Source organism: Pinus tabuliformis, chromosome 4_1 (genome assembly GCF_031772625.1).
Source record: "Pinus tabuliformis cultivar Carrire ecotype Pingquan chromosome 4_1, CPIR1, whole genome shotgun sequence".
Taxonomy (NCBI): domain Eukaryota; kingdom Viridiplantae; phylum Streptophyta; class Pinopsida; order Pinales; family Pinaceae; genus Pinus; species Pinus tabuliformis.
This window is the reverse complement of record NC_142303.1, coordinates 919,465,875-919,490,650: the sequence shown is the minus strand read 5'-3', so window position 1 is coordinate 919,490,650 and position 24,776 is coordinate 919,465,875. Positions and strand designations below refer to the sequence as shown.

General features: G+C 37.2%; 1 protein-coding gene across 1 annotated transcript in view; it reads left to right on the top strand.

Annotated features, from left to right (window-relative positions):
- The window catches only part of LOC149179156 (putative E3 ubiquitin-protein ligase SINA-like 6), a 79,725-nt gene extending 66,029 nt beyond the window's left edge, over nt 1-13,696 (top strand). Inside the window, exon 2 of the mRNA XM_089420544.1 lies at nt 12,489-13,696. Coding sequence (XP_089276670.1) covers nt 12,489-13,130 — 642 coding nt within the window. The 3' untranslated portion in view covers nt 13,131-13,696. The remainder of the gene's footprint in view (nt 1-12,488) is intronic.
- The last annotated feature ends 11,080 nt before the right edge of the window (nt 13,697-24,776 follow it).

Below are 24,776 nucleotides of genomic sequence, written 5' to 3'. Positions count from 1 at the left end.
AGGGGAAGAGGAAGGGGATGAACTTGGTCCTAATAGTAGTGACCCAATGTATGATGAGGAGGAAGGGTTTGAAGAGGAAGGGGATGAACTTGAAGGGGACACTGAAGCACAAGATGGGAAAGGTACATCAACACCCTTGTGGAACTATGTGACCAAACTTGATGGGGGAAAGGGTGGTGGATCTTACAAATTTGTGTGCCCTCATGGTTGTCATGGAGGAAAACCATATACGGGTTCATATACCCGTCTGAGGAGGCATCTTTGTGGGGTGCTAGACAGTGATGAAAAAAAGGGTTCTGTGGGGGTACAAATTTGCCCAAACATTTCAACTGAAGAAAGAAGAAAATACATCCAAATAGAGATGGCTGCACAACGAAAAAACAAGAAACAAAAAACTCATTCTGAATCAAGTGCAACCTCTAAATTTGGTAGTTGCCCATCTCCTCATGGTACTTCTGCAACCTCTGGAGGTAGAAAAACAATAGGGGATTTCCTTAATGTTTCTGGGAGGGATGATGTGGATGGAAAGATAGTCCGTTTTCTTTGTGCTTGCGGTGTACCATTCAATGTGCTTCGCTCTCCCTATTGGCATGACATGGTAAAGGCCATCAATGAAGCCCCAAAAGGATACAAGGCCCCCAACTATGAGAAAGCTAGAACAGTGTTATTAGAAAGAGAAAAAGCTAAGGTTCAAAGAGCTTTGACACGTTTTACACATGAGTGGGTGGATTCTGGGGTATCCATTGTATCAGATGGGTGGACAAATATTAGAAACCAACATTTGATAAATGTTCTTGGTGTTTCTTCTAGTGGTGCAGTATTTATTGCATGTCATGACTCCTCCTCCATCAGTGCAACTGCACAAAACATTGCAGATCTCCTATTGAAATCAATCAAAGATGTTGGTCCGAATAATGTGGTTCAAGTGATCACAGATAATGCAGCAAATTGTAAGGCAGCAGGAAAAATTATTGAGCGTACTCATCCACACATCTTTTGGTCTGGGTGCCTGGTTCACACATTGAACCTTTTGATGCATGATATTGTGAAACACAAAGATTGTGGGTGGATTGCTGAGGTTTACAAGAAAGGGAAGCAGCTCATTAAATTCATCACAGGGCATACAAGGGTAAACTACTTCTATGGCACTTACTCCAAGTTGCAATTGCTTAAAATTGCAAAGACAAGATTTGCTAGTTATTACCTCACCTTTAGGCGGCTAGTGAGGGTGAGACAAGCTTTAACTAATCTGGTGTGTGCTGAAACATGGGATGAAATTAACACTGACATAGATGGTGCTAATGTAGTCAAGGACACTGTTCTTGACAGTTACTTTTGGTCACAGGTTAAATATGTTTTGCAATTCACCAAACCAATTTATTACATGATCAAGTTTGCAGATTCAGATCGACCAGTAATTGGGGAGGTGTATGAGCAAATGGATAGCATGTTGGGGCAGATTAAAGACATTGTTGAGCCTAGAGATACCACCTTGTACAATTATATTCGTGTAGAGGTGCAAAACCGATGGGAAATGCTAAATATTCCATTGCATGCATTAGCATATGTTTTGACACCTAAATACTATCATCCATCATGGCTTTCAACACCAGCACCTGGGGGGGGAAGCAGGAAAAAACCACACCAAGATAGAGAGGTTCACGAAAAATATATGGCTGCATTGAGTAGATTAATCCCTGATAATGAGGAGGCTGCATTGGTACGGAGACAGGTGAGCAACTATACGCTCAACACTGGTCCATTTGGGAGCATGCATGCAATTCAAGATCGAGAGCATTTTTCTGCTCTTGAGTGGTGGAACATGCATGGAGGGGCTACTCCACTTCTACAGAGTTTGGCATTGCGGGTGCTATCACAGGTGGTAAACACTTCTTCTGCAGAGAGGTGTTGGAGCTCTTATTCTTTCATCCACAGTGTTAAAAGGAACAGGTTGAATTTAGACCGGGCAGAGAGCTTGGTTTATGTTCATTACAACTTGCGATTGTTGTCCCATTACTGTGAAGATGCAAAGTCTAATAAAGACTTGTTGACTTGGGACAAGAATCCAGAGGAGCCCAATTTGGAGGATGGAGTGTTGCGACTAGAGCAATTAGAGGATGCTCTTATCCAGGTATGTCCATTGTGGTATGAATTTTCCAATTTTCCCTTATAAAGCATTTCTCTAATTCATGTTTTTAATTTTTTTGTTAACTAGTGTTTTTTTTTTTTGCATGAATTTTTTGAGCGATTCTAGGATGATGATGACCGTGTTGATATGCCACCACCCCCACCCCCATCTGGTCCCTTGGTTGCTAGGTTCCATGGTTCAACACCAACAGCAGGGGGTTCTTCTTCATCAGTTCCAGTGCCACGACTTACACAGGGACCATCTTCTTCATTGCCACCACGTGGAGGCCCGCCATCACGTTCTATTCGTGGTGGAAGGAGGAGAGATTAGTAGATATATTCACAATCTACTTCTTTTTGTCATAGATTACTCATTAGACTTGTAGACTTGTGAATTTGAATTTTGAACCTTTTTGGCTTGGCGGTGACCAAGTGACATATTTTGTAAACATTATTATTTGAATTTTGGACATGACAAATGTTGACAGTTGCTCACTTGCTAGATAAATCATAATATGCTCTATGTTTTATGTTTTATAATATGCTTAAATGTTTTATGTTTTATAATATGCTTAAAAATTTGATGTATGTTTGTAATAGCTAGAATATAGATGATTGTTGTACTAGTAAGTAACTACAATGGAATCATGGATGCCATATCTATCTTGATTTATGCAAAAATATGCATGTTTTCATGTCTTCTACAATTAATTTGGTATTTGGGATGTTTGTTTTGAGTATAAATGCAAAAAAATATAAAAATATATATATATATAGCAGACGCTTCCGCGGACGCTTCGCTTCCTAGATTTTTGGAAAATGACGCTTCTGCGCTCCGCGCTTCCGCTTCGCTCCCGCTTCGTGCAACATTGGCTGAGACATTCTACCCATGCAGTCTGGGACTCATGGGAAGTACCTCTCATCTGGCCAATGAGTAGGGAAATGAGGATCGGGACCATAGTACTACCGATGGACGCATCGTGTACTACCGTACTCACTTTTTTCGTTCCTCTCCTGTTAGTTGAGTCACTTAATGTCCCTCTCCTCTCCTGTTCGTCGAGCAATTTTCATCAATAGGCGGGTCATGGATAGAGGGAGGATGGATCTATTTCATATTTTTCCAGATCATTGCTCCTCCATGCTTCACAAGGGTGTTGCTGACCGCTCTGTGACTTCGGGTCAATGAGAGTGGTATGAGACACTCTTTTGATTGAGACTAACTTCGGGTCAGTAAGAGTGGTATGAGACACTCTCTTTTGATAGGGATTGACTTCAGGTCAGTAGAGAATGGTATGATACATTCTCGATCACTTCTTCTTTATAGTTCAGCAGAGCAGAGCAGTGCATTGATGGCAGAGATAGTACAGATTGGTAGATGGAGTTATCCCTAGTTGAGAGGGAGTGTTAAAATTGACAACTAGGGCCAAACTCCACATGGGTCATCTTATTTCTGACAGCTCATAGTTTTCTTGGATTCCTCTCTCCAAGAGGTGTAGGATTGATCTAAAGATCATCCGATTCTGACATGTACAAATGAAGATATGAATTTATTTATGTTATGGACAAATTGTCAAGGTCGGCCAGCAAACTCATGTAGGCTCAGAAGCCCAACAATCACGCCTATTCATCCTCCATGTTAGCCTATAAATACATGATGCCTCATCCTCATTTGGACATCACTCACATCCATTTGTTTCTCTCTAATTGGTTGGGTACGGGTTTTTTGGCCTCTCTCTCTCCACGTGCGAAATTTCAGGATGCCGAAATTTCAGGAGGCTGACTTTGACCAGCGTTGACCCTGTTTGACTTCGGTTTTGTGAGGGAGATTTCTGTTTGGGCAGGCCACATTTTTGGGCACGGAAATTGAGGCTAAATGTTGACTTTGACCAGCGTTGACTGCAGCTAGGGCTGACCCAGGTTGACTGTTTGACCAAATTTTGACTGGGCTGATTTCAGACTGTTTTGAGGGCTGATTTGTCTTGCTGTTTGGAGGCTGAAGTTGACTGAAGTTGACCAATTTGTTGAGGGTCAAATCTGCCCTGTTGACCAGCGTTGACTTTTTTGGTTAGGGCTCTTTTGCTGCTATTATAAATGATCAGATTTGTAAATTGTACTATCTCTCTGCTGAATTATTGAAGACTATAAGAATAATTGATCAAGGGTTTCCGCACATTGGGGTTTGTCCCTGGCTGGTGCCACATCTTGTGTCCCTGTTTATGTTTATGTTCTATCTGTATTTTACTATCATGTTGATGTAATTGCCAATGTGGAAAAAGTCTGCAAAAAATCGCGATTTAATCTTAAAAATGCGATTTTTTCAACTAAACGATTTAATCCCCTACTTTTTGGCGACTTTTTCAGGAAGGAAAAAATCGTGATTTAATCGTTATACTCTCGATTTAATCGGGAGTCGGCCCAAAAAGTCGGCCTCTCTCCCAGGCCGCAGATAGGATAGAAGCCACCTCAAAAAATCGGTAAAAGTGTTTTTTGCCGACAGTGTTTTTCCTACAATTTTAAGCCGACAGAGTGTTTTCTTACAATTTTAAGGTGTTTGGATGTTAGCATGATCCACCAGTGTGGTAGGGGAATGTTGAGGCATGAAATAAATTTTGTGACTTTGTCAGGGGCATTCCTGATGGGTTGGAGGATTTCCAGATATTTTGTCCTTATTTGTTTTGGTAAATTAAAGACTTTTTAATATAGCAGTGTGCATTGTCACACTCTGGCTTCACTGCCTCAAAATTAAAGTTTCATTGTTTGATGATAAAGCCAAAAAAAGCTTTGCTTGACAACATCAGTCTCAATCCTTGTCCATACTAGCTAGACTCTGCCTTACCATGCTTGATCATATCATAGATTCAGTTTTAGGATTTGATATTTACTGATTACAGAGCAGAATAAAATAACAAAATTTTCAAATCTTTGAAAGGACTACTGGGCATACCCATAGAGCCCACTATAATCTTTAAACTAGAAAACTAATCATCAAACTGAATCCTATATATATGTTTTCGTAAGCAAAGTTTAAGGCTATCCCAAATCAAACAACTAAAAGAAATATTAGAATGCTTAACTGAGTTGGCAGCATTTTCGTCCAACAAACATAGGGAATGTGTCGCTTGATTGGTTGCTTTGAACTGTTGCAAAGCCCTCATTCCATCTTCCACATCAGTTGGTCCTTATCTCTTGGAGCAGGTAGTTCAGGTAATTATTTGTCTCCAGAGCATGCTTCTGCTATCAACTTTTTCTTCAGGAAGCTCACATGTGTTGCCGAAGTTGGCAGGTATCCTTCAGAGAATGGAAGCATTCATTGATGGCAATCCTGATGCAGAGTCTTTAGGTTGTTGTTTGTTACGCCAAGAATCCCATGAGGACATACTTTACCATCCACTGGGAATCTATAGGCACCTTGAAGACATTCTGATATCCTGGAATATTTTTTGGGTTGTCTGGTGAGAATCAGAAGGGTTCCTCATCTCTTCTTTAGTCTGTTGTTCCTTCATAATTCTGCTGGCATGCTGCCAAGTGTAAATTTGTGGTGTTGGATGGCAAATTCTAAATGCCCGTTCATGTCTTCCCACTAGATCTTCATACTTGAAGAGTGGATGACAGATGACCTCAGTTCTTCCCACTAGGATGCGTGTCAGTGGCCTCAAAACCACCACCCTGGAGTTTCTCTTGTGCCCAAAACATTTAGAGGAGGTGACACCATCTAGGATGGGCAGCAGCAGCATAGGACAGAGGCCACCTCTTCCATCAGCTTCTAGAGGACGATTGAGTCCATTTGTATCCCCAGGGGTAGGGTCTTCTTCCTCTAGAGGAAAAGGCAAAGCCATTCCCTATTCCCGTAAAAGGGGAAGAGGATCTCAGTGACTGATTACTTTATGACTTTTAGATGACTCATGATATACATTTATTATATTTTTTGTTGATATTTTGACTCTTGAGAGTTGAGACTCAGACAGGACTCAAGATTCAGGAGTTGATTCACTATTTTGATATGTGATGTAGCACTAGACTTCATATACATATTATATATTAGCTTTCTTTACATGTTTATGTGGAAATGCATTTATTTGATGTTGTGGATACTCTAGATGTTAAAAAAAATGAATAATTTTGTGTTTTTTTAATTTTGCCGACTTTTTCAAAAAACTCCAGACTTTAAGGAGTTTTTCAACTTTTGGACCCTTGCCGAATTAATCCCGACTTCGACTTTTTCCACATTGGTAATTGCTAATCTGGATATTGATATTGGGCTAATAAAGAAATTGAAATAAAATTGCTCTAAAGCATAGAACATACCATTGTTGCTTAAAATTAACAGAATATTAGTAGTACATGCATTATATAAAAGTAAAACTATCAGTATCCTATCGGTTGCAATATAAGAAATAAAATACACGGAAGAAAATGTTGAAAAAAGAAAAAAACTGAATAAAATACAAGGGAAAAAGGTTAAAAATATTTTACAAAGGATGCCCCTTGGGCATTAAACGTCGTCGCTGCCCAATCCACACCTCAAGTTTCCTTTGTAGGTTGAAACGTTGAAGCTGCCACTTCCAACTCATCTGCTCTGTTGTTCATTTCCTTGGGAATTGCTATCAAATATAATGCATCAAAATATTCCATGACATCCTATTTCTGTACCTCCTTAACCTTTCACTTTTGCATGCAAATTTATCTTTTACTTGAAGGATTGCTAAATCAAAGTTGCCTTTAAATTCAATAATTTGAGCCCCATGTCTTTAACAATCTCTAATCCTAATTAAGAGCACTTCATATTCTGCTACATTATTAGTTGCTTCAAACTCTATCCTGCAATCAAAGTTGAAGGCTTGCCCCGAAGGGGAACTGATGACAATCCCAGTGCCCTTACCTGACTTTGTATGGGCTCTGTCAATGTTCATATGCTGGACTTCATCATTCTTTTCTTCTTTATCTTTTATAGGTGCTAAAAAGTTGTATAAAATAGTATTGCTCCCAAGCTCCTCCGTTTCATAGATCAATTCATTCTTTGGTTTCTTGGCATTTTCAACATGACATTTTTTTCCATCTTTCTGTTGAGTCTGACAAAAGTGTTATCAATCATTGGGATGGTAGCATATGATAGATCCATACTAGCACCCTTACCTGACTTTGAATGGGCCTAGTCAAATTTCATATGCTCGACTTATCATTCTTTTCTTCATCTTTTGTAGGTGCTGCAAAGTTGGATGAAATAACATAGCTCCTAAGCTCCTTTGTTTCATAGATCAATTCATTCTTTGGTTTCTTGGGATTTTCAACACGACATTTCTTTTCCAGCTCTTTGTTGAGTCTGACAAAAGTGTTATCAATCATTGGGATGGTAACATATGATAGATCCATTTGGATATTACCGTCCAAATTGGCAGCCCATTTTCTAGACAAAAGCATACCCCATGCATCTGGCACATCGATGATTACGATGTCCTTTAAAATCAAAATATCTGGGTATATTGCAAGGTGCACTTGAAAATCCTTTATTAATCCATATACTTCAATTTTCTTTGAGTCCATATCACAAATGTTATGGTAAGGTCTTGATATCCTTAAATTCAATTGCGCCATGACCTTCTTAGTCATAACATTTAAGGAGGCAACTGAGTCTGGCATGCAATTATGTAAAAGTTAATCATTTACTAGCAAAGAGATGAAGAAAGGTTGATGCTTTTCATTCCCCTTATCCAGGTCTATGCTCTGCAATATGATAGGTGCATCTTCATTTGTCTCGGTAAAAGTTTTTTCATTATTTTTTCTTTGAGGACCCTCTATGGCTTTTAACAACTTTTGTTTATGGGAGGGTATCTTGAGGAATTTTGCCACTAGGACTAATACTTTAGCATTATTTATCCAACCACCCAAATCAATGCTTAAATATGAGGTTAGAGGAGTGAAAGTTTGGGAATATTCAAATGAGTTTTTGTTTTTTTCAAAGCGGATAAGATTTATTTTGATCCTTATTCCCTTTTCTTTGATAAGTTACTCTCTTAATGTCGTTCCTTCTCAAGGATTTGTTCAGGTGTGGGCTTCTCTCCATAAATTCTAGTAACACTGTCATAAATAACAATTAGATTATTTGTACTTGACTACTTATTTTCTATCCAATGATCCATAGAACTTACTGTATGCTTTCTACCCACCATATTTATCTCCTCTGGATACTCATTAATGCCACTTGTTCCTGCAGGCTCTTCCAAAGAAACTCTTCAACTAAAAAAAAGGATACTCTTTCACTAAAGAGGAAACTCTTCCATTTAAAAAAAAGAGGAAACATTTTAACTAAATAAAAAGTTGATTTATTCACCTTTTTGAGTGAATAATTAATTTTCACGAGGAAAAATTGATATTTTCTCTCAAAAAGGGGGTACTAAGGGAAAGTGGGTTCGACCTTGGTGGCTCACTGCAAGTTCTACCTGGTACATCTGGGGAGGTAACACACATAATCATAGTGAAATCGTATCACTTCAACATGAATACTTTGGCAACAACTTGAATCCTCGGTAACACAAAAATGATGTGCCCTTCTTATTCATCTTACGTCTTCCAACACTAATGAACGCTGTAAGTAAAACTAATCCAATATTAATTTATTTGGAAAACATAATCAGTATTTTTTCAAATTTTCACAGGCGACCTTTGATCACATCAACCATGGACTACACCCAATAACAATGTCATCAAAATCTGGACTGCACCCAATAGTAACTCATCAAAATCCTAAGTACACCCATTAACCAACTCCTATGATATAGTATAATCCAGCAGCTTCAAAAAATTTGGTGGTGGTGAAATCTTAGGACTTCAGCAAAATACTTCTACCATAGTTTTAACTCTTCTCTAACTTAGTTTTAATTGAAACATCAATATCATACCAGAATTTCATTCTTTAACTAATATTGCAGCAAAACTTACAGAAATTGACTTGACAATGGGGTTTCCTTATTTTATGTAGAAGTTTGGAATTTTATGCTTCAGCAAGTAATCAACATGCATTGAGAAAGACAAATAGAATAGGGATGTGGATCCACAACAGAATTCACAGTGTTCTCCACTTTCAAATACCTTCAATGCACTAAGTCTAGTAACTGGGCCAGCATGCTCTTTGTCATGGCTGCTTAATTAGCATGACAACTTTGATGCAATTCTTCAACCAGCATAAATTCTACTCATGAACAATCGATGTGTCATGAATCACGATTCAATCACTAACAATGTTATCGGGAGTGCTCCCCAGGGAATTTCCACCACACCCCCTCCCCCTGACAGAATTGCGCTTCAAGTGGGAGTGTCTAGGGAGCACCCTTCCTAGGGATCGCTCCTGCTTGGAACCACGCACTGAGTGGGAATGTCTAGGGAGATTGCTCCAAAAATCTGGGAGCATGTTCCAGATGAATTTGAGACACTATTGGAGCTAGAGAGTATGCTCTCTAGGCACTCCTTGGATGCTTCTTAATGGTAATGTTAAGTTCTTCATATGGAGAAAGTAGAATTTCATATTGCATTCAAAATTCAGCAGCCTTAACAGTTTTCAGGATTTTGGGATTGATGGGATTGTGGCATTTTCATTGGATTCTATCACCATATGAGGGTATGTGATCAGCATTCAATCAAGAGCACCAAGCTGAATGTTGGTGTTGTTGATTGTTGAACTCTTTTGTCATGTTCTTAGCAAAAAAGTACCTTTTCACTCAAACCAAAATTATTGATCAGGCATGTTAAGTTTTTTTATACCATATTTTGAGGTTCGGATTAGGCAGTCTCATCAAAATTGGATGGTATCGATTGATGTCTTTAGAGGATCAAGGTAGAGGCAAATGCTAGACAAGAGGCCAAGAATGAATGATGGTACTAATGATGAGGATCTTAATATAAGCGATTTTGGAAGATTGCTTATGAAGGAGTGGTGGAACATGCATTGTGGCGCTACCTCACAGCTACAACATTTTGGCAACATGGGTGCTTTCACAAGTGGTGAACACTTCTTCTGTAGAGAGGTGTTGGAGCACCTACAATTTCATCCACTGTGACAAAAGAAATAGGTTGAATGTAAACTGGTTAGAGAATTTGGTTTATGTTCATCACGACTTGTGATTGTTGTTCCATCATTGTAAAGAGGCAGTTTCATCCAGCTCTTGCTCCACTACCACCACATGGAGGCCGATGTAGCAGTCTTGGTGGTGCAAAGAGGAAGGAATAGTAGCTAGAGTTGTAGATATTAGAATATTTGTTTCTCCTTTTTCACTACTTTACATGCTGTAGATAGACTAATAGTATTAGCAAAGAGAATAGTAGCTAGCTAGAGTCATAGATATTAGAACAATTTTTTCTCCTTTTTACTACTTTATATGCCATAGTTCATAGATTTAATGGTATTTAACAATAATTTGGCATTCTGCATGTTTTTTAATTATATATATATATATAATATATATATATATATATATATAGTAGATATTTGGAAAATGATGCTTTTGATGCTCCTGCTACTACACTCTGGCAACATAAATCACTAGACTATATATTTCTTTTGATCATATATTATGATGGTCTTAGACTCTTAGGCCTTAATGATTGGAGTAAAATTGTTAACATCATGATAAATTGATAATACATATTGGGAGCATTCAAGAACTGAAAAATAACCTAATATATTATTTTTCCCTGTAGCAGGATTGTTCGTCCTCATCATGTCAACAGCATTTCTTTATTGTTGAACTAGAAATTTTTAAAGTTGTCTTTTCTTGGCCATACTTTTGTTTTTCTGTTACATCTTACAGTAGTTTTTAACCCTTTCCCCTTTTTATTGGGGTGTTTGAAACTATGCAATGTACCCCCCAATTTAATGCCTATTTTTTCCAATGCGAGTTGTCATCTTTAAAAATTTTAACGTGGGGTTGGGAGTATCCATGTCTGACATGAAACTGAAAGGACATTCAAGAGTACTGGAGAACCATGTTTCAAAGTTTTTGATGGTGAAGTGCTGTGTGTAGGGAAGTTTTACCATGTGATTTGAGGATTTCCTATGGGTAAAATTTTAAAAGAAAAAGAGAGAAAAGAGAACAGGATATTGAGACAAGAAATTATTTAGTTATGCACAAGTCCTTTGTAGAAAATCCACGAAATTCTGGTCTACTAATATGATCAATCTGAAAACAATTTTCTTTTCATATAATCACAGAATTTCTTTACTGGAAGCAGTGGAATAGGAACAGAAATAAAAGTGCAATTCACACAATAGAACACAACAATTTTTCTAGGGAACCCAACTGGGAAAACCCTCCCTTGCTTGAGAATTTTATTGAAAAAGAATAAGATACAGATCTCTTACAAATAACCCTGCTTCAATATAGAATACAAACTGATCTCTCAGCCTTGAACTAGGCTTGAAACAACCCTGCAAGAATGCTTATCTGCTTCCGTCAACCAGTCCACACTAAGGCCCAATCCTTGTGCATTCCTTAGGAAATAGGCTCCTATTTCCTAGCACATTCGACGTCCTAAAAAATAGGAATTTCCTCCTATTTTTGTGTGCACTTCCCCAGGGAAATTCTCCTCCAATAATTCGCACGAGGAAACCTTCTTGGTTCGTTCCCCTCACAAGCTCACAAACTCGTGCTCAATTATGAATACAAGGTGTGCCTTTGATCTCCTTATAAGCACTTTGATTTGACTATTGTTAGTGAGTTCTAAGTTTGGAAAGTCGAACTGATGGTTTTCTAGAAACAAAAGTCAACACAAGTTGTTAACTAAAATTTAGGGGGCTAACTCCATTAATTCTCTTAGTTCCCAAAGTAACTCACACTAGAAGACAATTAACTCGTTCTTCCACAAACTCACACTAGTCAAAGTTTCAAACTGCTTCTTGATCTCTTTCTCCTCACTGGAACTCGTACATGACTAAGGAAAACACAAATTCCACAAACTCACACTAGTCAAGACTCAAACTGCTTCTTGATCTCTTTCTCATCACTGGAACTCGTACATGACTAAGGAAAACACAAATTCGATTCCTTGAATTAAGGCATAAATCAATGAATTCATTTCTTAGTTATTTTTCAACATCCTTGTGGAAATCAAGTATTGGTTAATGTGGCTTTACTCTTAAACCTGCTTTCTTATGTATGGATTGGTTTTTTGCAGCGAGCTTAGCCTTCAATCTTGAGGGCTTACCTTGATAATCTATATTTCTGTATGCCAGCTGAGAACGGGCTCTTTGCATCTTTTGAAAATAAACCTAGTTAAGGACAGCATTAATGCTGTGATTTCTTCTTACTGCTAGCCATCTCTTGAACCTATTGTTGTTTGCTTTTATTAATTATTACATGTTGATGTTTCAGTGCTCAAATGGGCATATAGCCTGTTCCTCCTGCTGTGTTATGATGGACAGTAGATGCCCTTCATGTTTCAAGCCTACTGGAAAGATCCGTTGTCTGGCCATTGAAAAATTGATTGAGTCCATGAAAGTAGGTTGCAAATATGCACATAATGGATGTAGAGAGTTGGTTAGGTATTCCCAAATGACTGCTCATGAGTCCAAATGTATGTATGCACCATACTTGTGTCCTGTTTCAGGATGCAGCTTTTCTGGTCAATCAACAGAGTTTTCAGACCATTTCAAATCTCTGCATGGAGCTCGTGTGATTCAATTTAGATATGAGGCCTGGTTCACAGTATCGTTAGCCACAGAGGAGCAGTTCTGTATCTTAAAAGGTGAAGATGTGATTTTTCTTCTTCAGAATAAAATGAGACCTCTTGGAAATATAGTTTATGCAACTTGTATTGGACCAGCTTTTTTGGAGGAACACTATTCATACCAAATCGAGATAAAAAAGGGAAGGCGGCGTTTGACAATGGAAAGCGTTCCTCGAAGTATTGTCGGGATTCATGAGAATCGTCAGGATTTCCTTCTTACTCCGGTGGAAACTTACGAGGAAGATGGACATCTCAAATTCGAGTTATCCTTTCGTCATGTAATATAATTCAAATATAGGCTATTTGTTTCTGCATGTGTATAAAGGGAAGGAATATTGTACTTGCATGGATAAACAGCGTTTAGTTTTTCTATATTTCCCATTTCGAGGCCTTAATATTTGTTCCATTCAAATACGGCCTCTATTAGATTTGCTGTTGAGTTATAGAAAGTGGCTTCAGAGGCACTTGCATTAGTATTATTAATATGCTCCGTTGATTGCGTTTGGAAGGAATAGAAATTTGCGCGATCAATTTGTCTGCACAAACGTGTAGGGAAAATGAATCATCTCAAGCATAAGAAGTCGGTAAGAAGGAATGACATTGCAAATAATGGGTTCAACTTTGTAACACACAAATTGCCACTTGTCTGTAATTCTACAGAAGAGACCATTTGTCACTTCTGTGTACAGAGGGATCATTAAATCCCATTATAGGAAAAAATTGTAATATATTTTTCTCGAATAGTGGCTGCATATTTATGGTTCTCGTGTATGTCTAACCTCTGAAGTTTTTATGTACTTGTTTGGTTGGTTGGTGGACATAGTTTTAATGAAATTATTCAGTTAATATTCTATATCATAAAAGAACTGTATATTTATATTTATTGTGTTTTTCCATTGATTATTACCTTGTCAAATCTTACAACTTAGCTGGTGAAGGGGGAGGGTGGTTTCTCTCTTACTATATGCCTTCAATGCCAACCTTCCTTCACTTCAAGGTTTTAAAACTTTGAATTCACACTTTAAATTTTGCCTCTTTCTTGTAAATAACAAAGTTTGAAACTTGAATTCACACTCTAAATTTTGCCTCTTTCTTGTAAATAACGAAGTTTCAATACCAAACAAAATTAGTGGGCCAACAAAACAATTCCTTCAGTGGGTCAGAAACCAATTCCTTCCTTTGTAATTTTCATGTATGTTACCATGGTGTTTGTGCCTTTGCTTTATATTTCCCTAATTTAAATATCAAAAGACATTTAGTACATTTAATATGCTGGAATACCTTATATATCTTTAAAGTCACATTTTCATTAATGGCATTTTGAAATGAAAGAAATTGACAACAAAATTTTCCAAAAATAAGAGAAAAATACCTCTTACCAAGGTTCATATTTCCCTATTAAGCTCACATTAGCTTAAAGTATTTAAATATCAAAATACATCATTTATTATGCTGGAATACCTTATATATCTTAAGTGTCACATTTTCATTAAAGGCATTTTCAAATGAAAGAAATAAAAGGAAAATACCTCTTACCAAGGTTCATAGCTCCCTATTAAGCTCACATTAGCTTAATGTATTTAAATATCAAAATACATCTAATGTATTAAACTCACATTAGCTTAAGGTATTTAAATATCAAAATACATCTAATGCATTTATTATGCTGGAATACCTTATATATCTTTAGAGTCACATTTTCATTAAAGGCATTTTCAAATCAGAGAAATAAAAGGAAAATACCTCTTACCAAGGTTCATAGTTCCTGATTAAACTCACATTAGCTTAAGGTATTTAAATATCAAAATACATCTAATGCATTTATTATGCTGGAATACCTTATATATCTTTAGAGTCACATTTTCATTAAAGGCATTTTCAAATGAAAGAAATTGACAAATTTTTTTCCAAAAAAAGGAAAATACCTTTTACCAAAGTTCATAGTTCCTCTTAAGCTCACATTAGCTTAAGGTATGTATTTAGAAGTGTGTAGTAGATTGATAAGTGAGTTGGCTTAACACTAAAGCCTACCTCTTACCAAGGTTCATAGTTCCCTATTAAGTTCACATTAGCTTAAGGTATGCATTTTGAAGTGTGTGGTAGATAGATAAGTGACTTGGCATTGTTGAAAAGTGTAACTAGGTTCGGTCTTCATAATGACATGTAATTGTGATTTTATGTAAAATATGTAAAGAAGAAAAAATAAAATTATTGTAATGCTTGCATCATGGGTTTCATGAGCAAGAGATTTGATTTTTAGTTAAGACTCCCACTGTGAGCACTTAGGGATTTTGTCATCTAGTCATAAAGTCTAAAGAGTCATTGTCATGTATTAAAGACATGTTATGTTGAAGGAAATGTAACTAGGTAAGGTCTTCATAAATGTACTTTTGATATTTGTACTTATTCAAGAAAATAAATATTATTTTTATATGTCAATGAGTTTTTTGCTCATTGAAATAGGTCTAGCACATGTTAAGTGCTATAGGTGAGTCAAGGAGTCAAAAGAAAATGTTGAAGACCCTTAGAGGGCATATTACACTATGTATAACATTGTATAAGGTCAAAGAAATACCTCCAAGACAAGTGCAAGTCCTCTCCATGCAACAACGCCCTCTAAAAGGAAGCAAAACGATGAAAATGATGAAGAAATAGACAAGTCGGCCTATAGTCATGATGTTGGCCTCAAGTCGGCCTAAAGGAGGGACAATCCTCTATATATAGAGGTTGTCCACTCCATCACAATGTCAACCAAGCATCTTTGAAATCAACGAAGTATAAAAGTTGAGAAAAGTGAGGAAAAAGACGAGTCTAAGAGTGAAGCGAAGAAGGAAGGAAGAAGAAGCGAAGTGAAGGGACTGTTTCTAGGGAAGAATACAATCACACATGCGAGGTAGAAGAGGACAGTCTGCGGGTATAACAACAGTGACAAAACAATTCAAGAATCATTATTGTTTGGGCTAGAAATTAGGCCTACAAGGCCTCCCAAGTCAAGCAAAGAAGTCTATCCCTCTAGCGAAGGTGAAAGGACCCTAATTCTCTAGGGTACGTACCACACGTGGGAAAAACTAGGGTAGCAGAACAATATTACAGTCATACCTCAAGAAAGATCTCGTTTGTCAACATAAGAAGTCTACTTGAGTAAAGGATAAAAGAAGAACATCTCTTTTAGAAGGCTCACTCAAGGAAGGTCTATCTCTAGACAAGCAACAAAGGAGGACGAAGTGTTGGGGAGCAAAGTGTCGGAAGGAGGAAGTCTGTGTCGGGAACAAAGTGCAGAATAGCGGAAGGACTTGACTTGTGCTTGGATGACATCCTAGTCAAGGGTCTAGGGTTTCACATTGATCAATAAGAAGCTTCAATAAGAGAAACTTACCAAAGGGTTTTCCTCTCTAAGAGAGAGAGGTTTTGGCCTTGGCAGAGAGCCAACATCTGTGTTCTTGTCTTTATGTTTTTGGTAGCAGTTTGATGAAACACACATACTAATAATAAGAAGAAGATCAAGCTAAGATAATTGTAAAAGTGCTTCACAAATTGTTATCAAGCAATGAAGAATCCTAACAAACACCAGTGCCCTTAATTCTTCAACATGGTATTAGAGCTAAGGTGACACATCAAGGAAAGGGAAACTCAAGAACACTCATCAAGGAAGGACATCTACAAAAGTTGAAGCATCTAGCCAAGAAGTCTCAATCACTTCAAGAAGGTCTACCATCTATCTTTCATCAAGAAAGGCTACAAAGCAAGAAGAGCCTTACATAAAGGCAGCTACAAGAATAAAAAATCAAATAAGGACCTACATCAAGCTACACGTCATCAAGCAACTCTCATCATCAAGAAAAGTCCACTTGGAGAAAGCAACTTGAAGAACATCAAGATCTAAGGAAGGCAAGCCATCAAGTCTTCAAGGAAAAAGCAAGTTTACTACATCTCAAAATATATCAAGTAAGCATATGTCCCCATCTGAATATACATCAATGTCTTTTTGCAAGCAAAGAAATAAATTGGTAGGTACCAATAACTTTCTTGTAGGGAAGAAGAGGACTGATTTACTTCTCAAGGAGAATGAACTCCTAGAACACATCAAAGGGAATCTTACGATTCCTGCTAAGGAACAAACTGAAGCCTTAGCCCAGTATAATAAGGATGCAACAAGAGCTCAAAGGATTCTAATAGAATCCATCAAAGACTCTCTTATTCCTTATGTCTCCAAGTTGGAGACATCCAAAGAAATCTATGACAAACTAGTAGAGTTATTCTCGGTAACCACAACTGGAGAAGTGATATCTCTATGAAATGAATTGTACAAGATGGAGATATCAAAGGTAGAAATAACGCCCTACTTCATGAAGATCTCTGAGTTCCCTACTTCATGAAGATCTCTGAGATGAGGGATCAACTTCAAGAGCTAGGGTAAGTCATTTCTGACAGAGAAGTGACAACCATAGTACTCAATGCTCTACTTGAGGATTGGGGCAACCTCACATCAAGCATATATGCCAAGAAAAAAGCCACCCCACTAAGTGAAATGTGGTCTCTATGCAAGATAGAGGAAACAAGCCTTAAAGCAAAGGAAGATGTGGGACCAAGGAGCAAGAATTTGCTACCATGGCCAAGAAAAAGGGAAAATTTGGCAAATTTGGTCCACAAAGAACAAACAATAAACCTATGTCCAAAATCCAATGCTATGGATGCCAAGAATATGGACACTACAAGAGGGATTGTCCTAAACTCAACAAAAGAAAAAGGGAAGAAGCTCATGTGACTCAAAAAATGAAAGAAGAAGGCAAGAAGCAAAAGAAGGAAGATCCTCCAGATCTCTTCTATGACTAAGTCTACTTCTTTACTTAAGGTCTTCTTTCAAGGTTTCGAGTAGGGTAGAAGCATGTAGGAATATAATAAAATTGCATGGCTAGGAACATCTTCTAGAATCTAGAAGCATGATGTACATAGAGTTCAAGATACTCATGTAGAAAGAGAATTTATAAATAAGAACAAAATGCATGGTTAGAAATATCTTCTAGAATATAGGAGCATGGTAGATATAGCCCAAGGTATTCATGTAGAAGGAGCATACCTAGAATAGGATCTCATCCACAATGAAATAAAATTGATCATGATTAAGAATCTTAGAAGACCTCCATCATCAAAAGGAAAGAAACATTTGCAGGGTAAGGGTCTTCAAGATCCTATGATGGAATCTTCAAAAGAAGATTCATGAAAAAAGAAGATGTCTCATTGGGAATCCCATTCACGGTATTCAAGAAAAGGATGATATACATGCAAGCTAAGATGAAGCAAGAAGGGCCACACCAAGGACAATCAAATGAAGCTAAGATGATCAAAGGAGAATCAAGATGAGGTATGTATGCATCATAGTTTAGTCATGTTATCATTTGTATATTATCGAGTTATCAAGTAGGAAATAATTTATTTCACCAATGACATGCTCGAAGGCATGTACTACAATACAACGAAAGTCAACAAAATAAAATACTCACATAAGGAGTATAAGATTGTTGACTAAGAAACAAGTAAAGGAGAAATGCTGACTAGTCCTAGAAGCAAGCAATGAAGAAGTGCTCTCACAAGGAGCAGAGAGTGGTTGACCAATCTATCCAAGAAGAAGCAAGTGAAGAAAGAGATCAAGCATGTGAAGAACACCATGATCACAAAGAATCACTATCTGACAAAGATCCATTGAAGACATCTCCAGAAAGAAGGCAGGACAACTCTGACTAAGAAAGGAAAAGATCAAAGGACCCTTGACACCTATGAAGGCCTTGGAGATATTAAAAGGTGCAGATAACTAATTCTACTCTACGAAGATGTCATGATGAAGAAGCCATCCAAAAAAAGCACCATTTAATGTTGAAGCAATATCAGGATGAAGTCATGAAGGACTACCAGATCAAAGCACGAGAACAAGCAAGTGCAAAGAAGAATCCATGTGAAGAGTAGTCTGAAGCATAGACAAGATGACAAGGAATAATCAGATGGCAATATAACCTGATATGTGACAAGAATGCCTCTTTCCACAAAGGAAGCAATGACATGACAAAGAAGGAAGGAAAGTGATCGATCGATGGTGCCCTACCAAGAAAAAGTTCGAACAAAGAATTCATCACATCAAAGGAAGGAAGGAGATCAAGCAACTAGAGGACCCACAAAGAAGTTGCTGATGAATGGAAAAATCCCTAGCTAAGAGGGAGTGATAACAAGTTCCCAATTACAAAGGAACTTGGACAAGTACCTTGTCATAGAATACGTAGGCATGTCTTCCTCAATTGAGAGGAAGTGATAGACACAACATTCTTATCTTCACTTGGGAAGAAAGAATGGAAGGTTTGGGTAATCATCTGGGATCCGATACTCTTTGAGGATGTGTATGGCATCCAAGACAAGAGTAAGTAAGAGGACCGATATTCTTTGATGGCTGGGAACCCAAGATAAGAACAGTCCTAGAAGGTCATACTTAGTGAACACCCTGGTGGGTATGTACCTTGAAAGACAATGACTAACGTGTCTATAAGTCATTAGTCTTGCCAACATTGTGCTCTGATCTACTGAGAGATAGAGCTGTCAGTCAAGGCCTTGTTGTGGAAACAATGTTGGTTATTATGATGCTATAACAGATGGATTGCAAATTCGATTTCTCGTATTTGAATTCTTCAAGATTGAAACATAGCCAAACGCCTTGTAATGTTGTATGAATACCTCCCTAGTTAAGAGGGAGTGTAAAAGTAGCGTTGATCTAAGCGTGAAGAGGAGACATGTGACTTGGTCTTGACAGGGATCTAGTATCAAGGGTCCTTGTCTTGGTCTTGGTATTCGTCAATTGAAGGTTCTATAAGAAGAATTTGTTTGGGTTTTCCTTTCAATGAGTGAGAGGTTTTGGCCCTGGCTCATAGCCTATATAATGTGTCTCTTGTCTCTTTATTTTTCACGAATTGGTAATTGTATCGATGAAAAGAACACAATAATAACTCAAGAAGAGAAGATCATAATCAAGATGTAAAAAGACTATCACAAGCAATTATCATAAGTACATGAATCACCTGTCTATTGATGCCCTAGATTTCTCAACATGGTATTAGAGCCAACGTGACAAAGTCAAGGAGGGGCATTTAATCAAAGAGACACATCAAGTATCAAGAAAGGGATCAAAGCGAGTCAAAGAATACTAAAGCGAAAGTTCAAGATGTACATTATACTGAAACCCTAGATCAAAGGATTCTACTTCAGCGAAAATCTTGGAATCATCATCAAGGAGGAAGAATAAAGAAAGACCAAAACCCTAGAAGCGTTCCCGAGATCATCACTCAACCATAATCTAAGGAGTGGAAGCTTTTTCAAAAGACTAAGGAAGGCTAGATCAAAGAACATTGTCATCATATTCAAAAGGGTTTGTAAAGCAAGATCTCTCTCATTAAAGCAAAGCTTTAACCTTTAAGAACGTCATCAAAGCGATCTCTCTATTAAAGGGATCAAGGATTACTCTTGTAGAAATAATCTATCAAGGAGTAGTCTTCTACTATCTATATCACTATCAAGTTAAAGGAGGAAGCAAGTGGAGAAAGCAACATATACTCATCTGAATCTATTAAAATGTGTTTTTGCAAGGAGAGCAACAAATTAGTTGTGGCTTCAAATTTCCTTGCATGGAAGAAAAGAACATATCTAAACTTATTGAGAATGAAGTCATGGAACACATCAAGGGGTCAATAACCCAATCCCCTAAAGAATATGCTCAAGCACTTGCTAGATACATGAAAGGGGAAGTGAGGGCCTAGAGGCTACTCTTAGAATGTATCAAAGAATCCCTCATCCCATATGTATTAAAATTAAAAACTTCAAAAGAAATATATGACAAATTGGTAGAGTTGGTTTCCATAAGTATTGCAGGAGAAGTTATCTCTCTAAGGCACGAACTCTACAAATTGAAGATTTCAAAGGAAGAAGGAATAACCTCATATTTCATGAGAATTTCAGAAATAACAGATCAACTTCAAGATCTGGGTGAAATAATGTCTGACAAAAAAATGACCACTGTAGTATTAAATACACTACCAGAGGAATGGGGCAACTTCACTTCAAGTATTAATGGGAAGAAAGAAGCCACTCCTTTCCAATATTTATGGTCATTATGCAAGATTGAAGAAACTAGGCTGAAGGCAAAACCGACATAGGATCAAATGAACAAAATCAAGCATATGCTGCTATGACAAAGATAAAAGGAAAATTTGGTAAATTTGGTCCTTAGAAAAAGAACATGGCTAAGATTCAATGGTAGCTATGGATGTCAAGAATATGGGTACTATAGAAGATATTTTCCTAAACTTAAAAGGGACAATAACAAGATAAATAAGGAAGAAGCCCATATTACTGAAGAAGTGGAAGAACATGAGACGAAGAAGCCTAAGAAGGAGGAAGTGAGAGATCTCTACTATGACTGAGATAATCTCCTTCACTAAAAGTACACTTTAGTTGTGTAAATTATAGCTATTTAGATCGGAAGCATTGTAAGTAAGATAGGATGCATCATATTAGAAATGGCATCATAGTAGAAGCATTAGAAGTAAGAGCTTGTGACATAGGTAACATGAAGGATGTTTGAAACAAAATCTATGAAGGATATGGTTCTCGAAAACCTCATTGAAAGTGGCACTTATGGTAAAATGAAGAAGTCATTTAGGACAAGGCTCATCATACACTAGCCAAAAATCAACATCTGCAGGATAGGATATGCAAGATCCTCAAGATTCTCTGATGTAATCCTCATTGTAAGGTTCACCGATCATGAGGGGAAGCAAGTGTTTCATCAAGAATTCCAAACTTGTGAAATTCATGGGATGATGGCATAATGACATCACAGATAAACATATCAAGGGAATGAAGCTCCTTCATTCAAAGGAAGCTACTGCAGGAACTCTGGATGACCCAAAGGAAAGATGGGGTATGGATGCTTACATTTGATATTATGAAAGTCATGTCATATGGTTGTAAATATCATGAAATAATTCTCTATCTTAAGAGCATGATCAAAAGAAAGGATCTCCTCCCTCAAAAGGATACAAGAATGCATGGGTCACATATTCACTAGATGAAATCAACATAATATGTCCTCATATGAAGTATGGGGTGGTTGAATACAATTGAGGAACACTGATTGGAAGCTCATGGGAATGAAATGTGTGAAGAAAGGATGGAATAGATCGTGGAATATGCAACAATGGTAAAGGCAATAAACATCCGAAAGACCAAGAAAATTTGACTATGATATCTGCTAGAAAGATATGAAGGCTCTGATGGTAGTCTGGAAAAGATGGAGACCCTTGACAATACATGTCTTTAGGAGATGTGTCAACATGTATGCAGGATGTTGATGCCTACAAGAAGATCTCATGATGAAATACCATCACAAAGGTAATTATGAGTTAAGTGTTCATTTCGTATTTTTGAACAAGTATCTGGATGGGCTTATGTAGATCTACCAAAGGAAGACCTGTGGATGTCTTTACAAGAGACCATGTAGAAGGATGTAAGATCCTTCCGAAGAAGACATCATGAACAAGGAAACATGTCATGAAGTAAGGCTAGGTGTAGACTAATGGATCACTTTTTGATGAAAGGAATGATGACATGACTAACTCATGGATGAAAGTGATGGATGGTCTGTGCCCTTTGAAGAAGTCCCAAAAGATGAAGACTTTGTGAAAAATAAGAAATTTATGACATAGAAGGAAGGAGTTGTTCAAATAGCTAGTTGTCTTTACATCTCTACCTGAGGAGCTGCTGTAGGTCCCTAATTAAGAGGGACACTGGAAGCAAGTTTCTTAACTGGAAGAAACTTGGAAATTCCTAAGCCAAGAGGCAACTTAGGTACATTCCTTCTATAGGAATGAGTACATTCATTTATTGGAATAGATATATCCTCCCTAAATTGAGAGGGAGAGATAGACACATCATTATTGTCTTCACTTGGGAAGACAAAATGGAGGATTGGGTAAACATCTGGGATCCAATACTCTTTGAGGATGAGATAGGGTGTTGGGTCGTTAATATGCCATTATTATTATCACTTTTGAACACTTATTCCACCCATTTCTATTATTCTTCATCATGTCATTTATTATAATTTATTATATAAATCCATTTTATGATGATTTATGCTCCTATGAATGAATATTATTTATTCTCCTTTATTTCTAATAAATTGATGATTATGCATGATTTTATCAATGATAGTTTTAATAAATTGGTTGTAACATTATTCACCATTTTTAGCCTCCAAGATAATTTCCAGATTGAAGATTTGATCATTAAAAGTGCCAACTCAGAAATTCGTTGGAATAAGAAGTGACGGTTTTGCGGTTGAGATTCTGAGCAAATGAAGCAGAATATGGAAAATCCGGAACATGGGTTTTGTCCAGAACGGACCCAATTAACTTTAGCAAAGAACGGTTTGCCCAAATTCGGCTTGTACTGAGAGAAACGCAGGGTTCTTTGAGCACGATTTTCTCAGATTTGTTGTTGCGGCCGTCCTCCAAATCTCAGCTGCAAAGCCAAATTCGTCTTGCTCTTGTTGGAAATATATCTTCTTGTTGATCAATTGGTTAGAAGCAAACCAATTTTGTAATAGAAATCATGTTGTACTTATCTTTATTGTAACTGCTCTCTGATCTCTCTATTTAAATGAAAACAGAGATCAGAGATGGGGGGATGATTTGGGGAGATGAAAAATGATGGAAAAATGATGAAGAATGATGGTGGATTATTCATGATAGGATAGGAATTGTTGCATGCTGTAATTCTCAAGCTTTTGCTGTTGTAATGATTCCACAATTTGTTGATTAATACATGATTTGGGAGTTGCTGTTCATTCTTTTCATTCTGAAGCAACCTAGCAGCATCCGCTGGCGGCTAAGGGCCCAGCCTCTGGTGGAGTACGCTGCTGCTGCTGTGTGATGGTTTGATTTATTTCCTATTCTTTTGAATTGCATTATTTTACATTTCATGTTTTCATAGTGTGCTGTTAGAATATTTTATGGAATTGTTTTATTGCACAAGTTGAGATTGAATCGCGTGGCTGTTCTTTTCCATCATAACAGAGATTATTATCCTTTTCAACTTATATTGTTATGCTGTTCATTTCAAATGTAAAGCTTCGCTGTTCATTTCAAATGTAAAGCTTCGCTGTTCATTTCATATTGTTGGTTATTCGATTCCACTAATCAGAGTTTGCTGTTCAGATTTATTAAATATGATTCGTTGTTTAATTCATTTAATTATAAGTTTGTTGTCCATTACTTCGCTGTTCAGTTTGGTTGATTAATTGCAAGAGTTTGCTTTTAAAGAGTTTTCCTAGTTTACTTTCAATAGCAGCTTTAGTTCAATTTCGATTTCCTTTTGATTGCTTTAAAGCGGGACTGTCAACTGTAGAGAACATTGGTAATTGCTTCCTCATTCCCAGATTGATTGTCTTGTTCCGGTTTGATTTCAATTGCATCAATATCCAGAGGAATGAGTTATTGCTACTGTATCCTCGATTGATGGTTGTTTGAGTGAATGATTTAGTTTAAGAACATTTCAGTTTCTTGCTATTCCATTTCTTAATTGTTGTTCCATTTCTTATCTGCCGTTCCATTTCCTGTTATTCGCATTATCTTTTCTTTGGTGTGAAGAACGATCTGAAACTGTAGTGGGCATTGGCATTTGCTGTCTAGTCCCCAGATTGATGATCTGTTCCTTGATTACTTTTGGTTACATCAGTTTCCAGAGGGATGAGTTATTGCTACTGGACCCTTGACTGATACATTGCTTATTTTTCCGAATGCATGATTTAAGTCTTAAAGTGCTTTGTTGTAAGTAGATTTTATTTCCAGCTTTCATTTACTTTTGGATTTTGAGCACTATACCGCAAAACATTACTC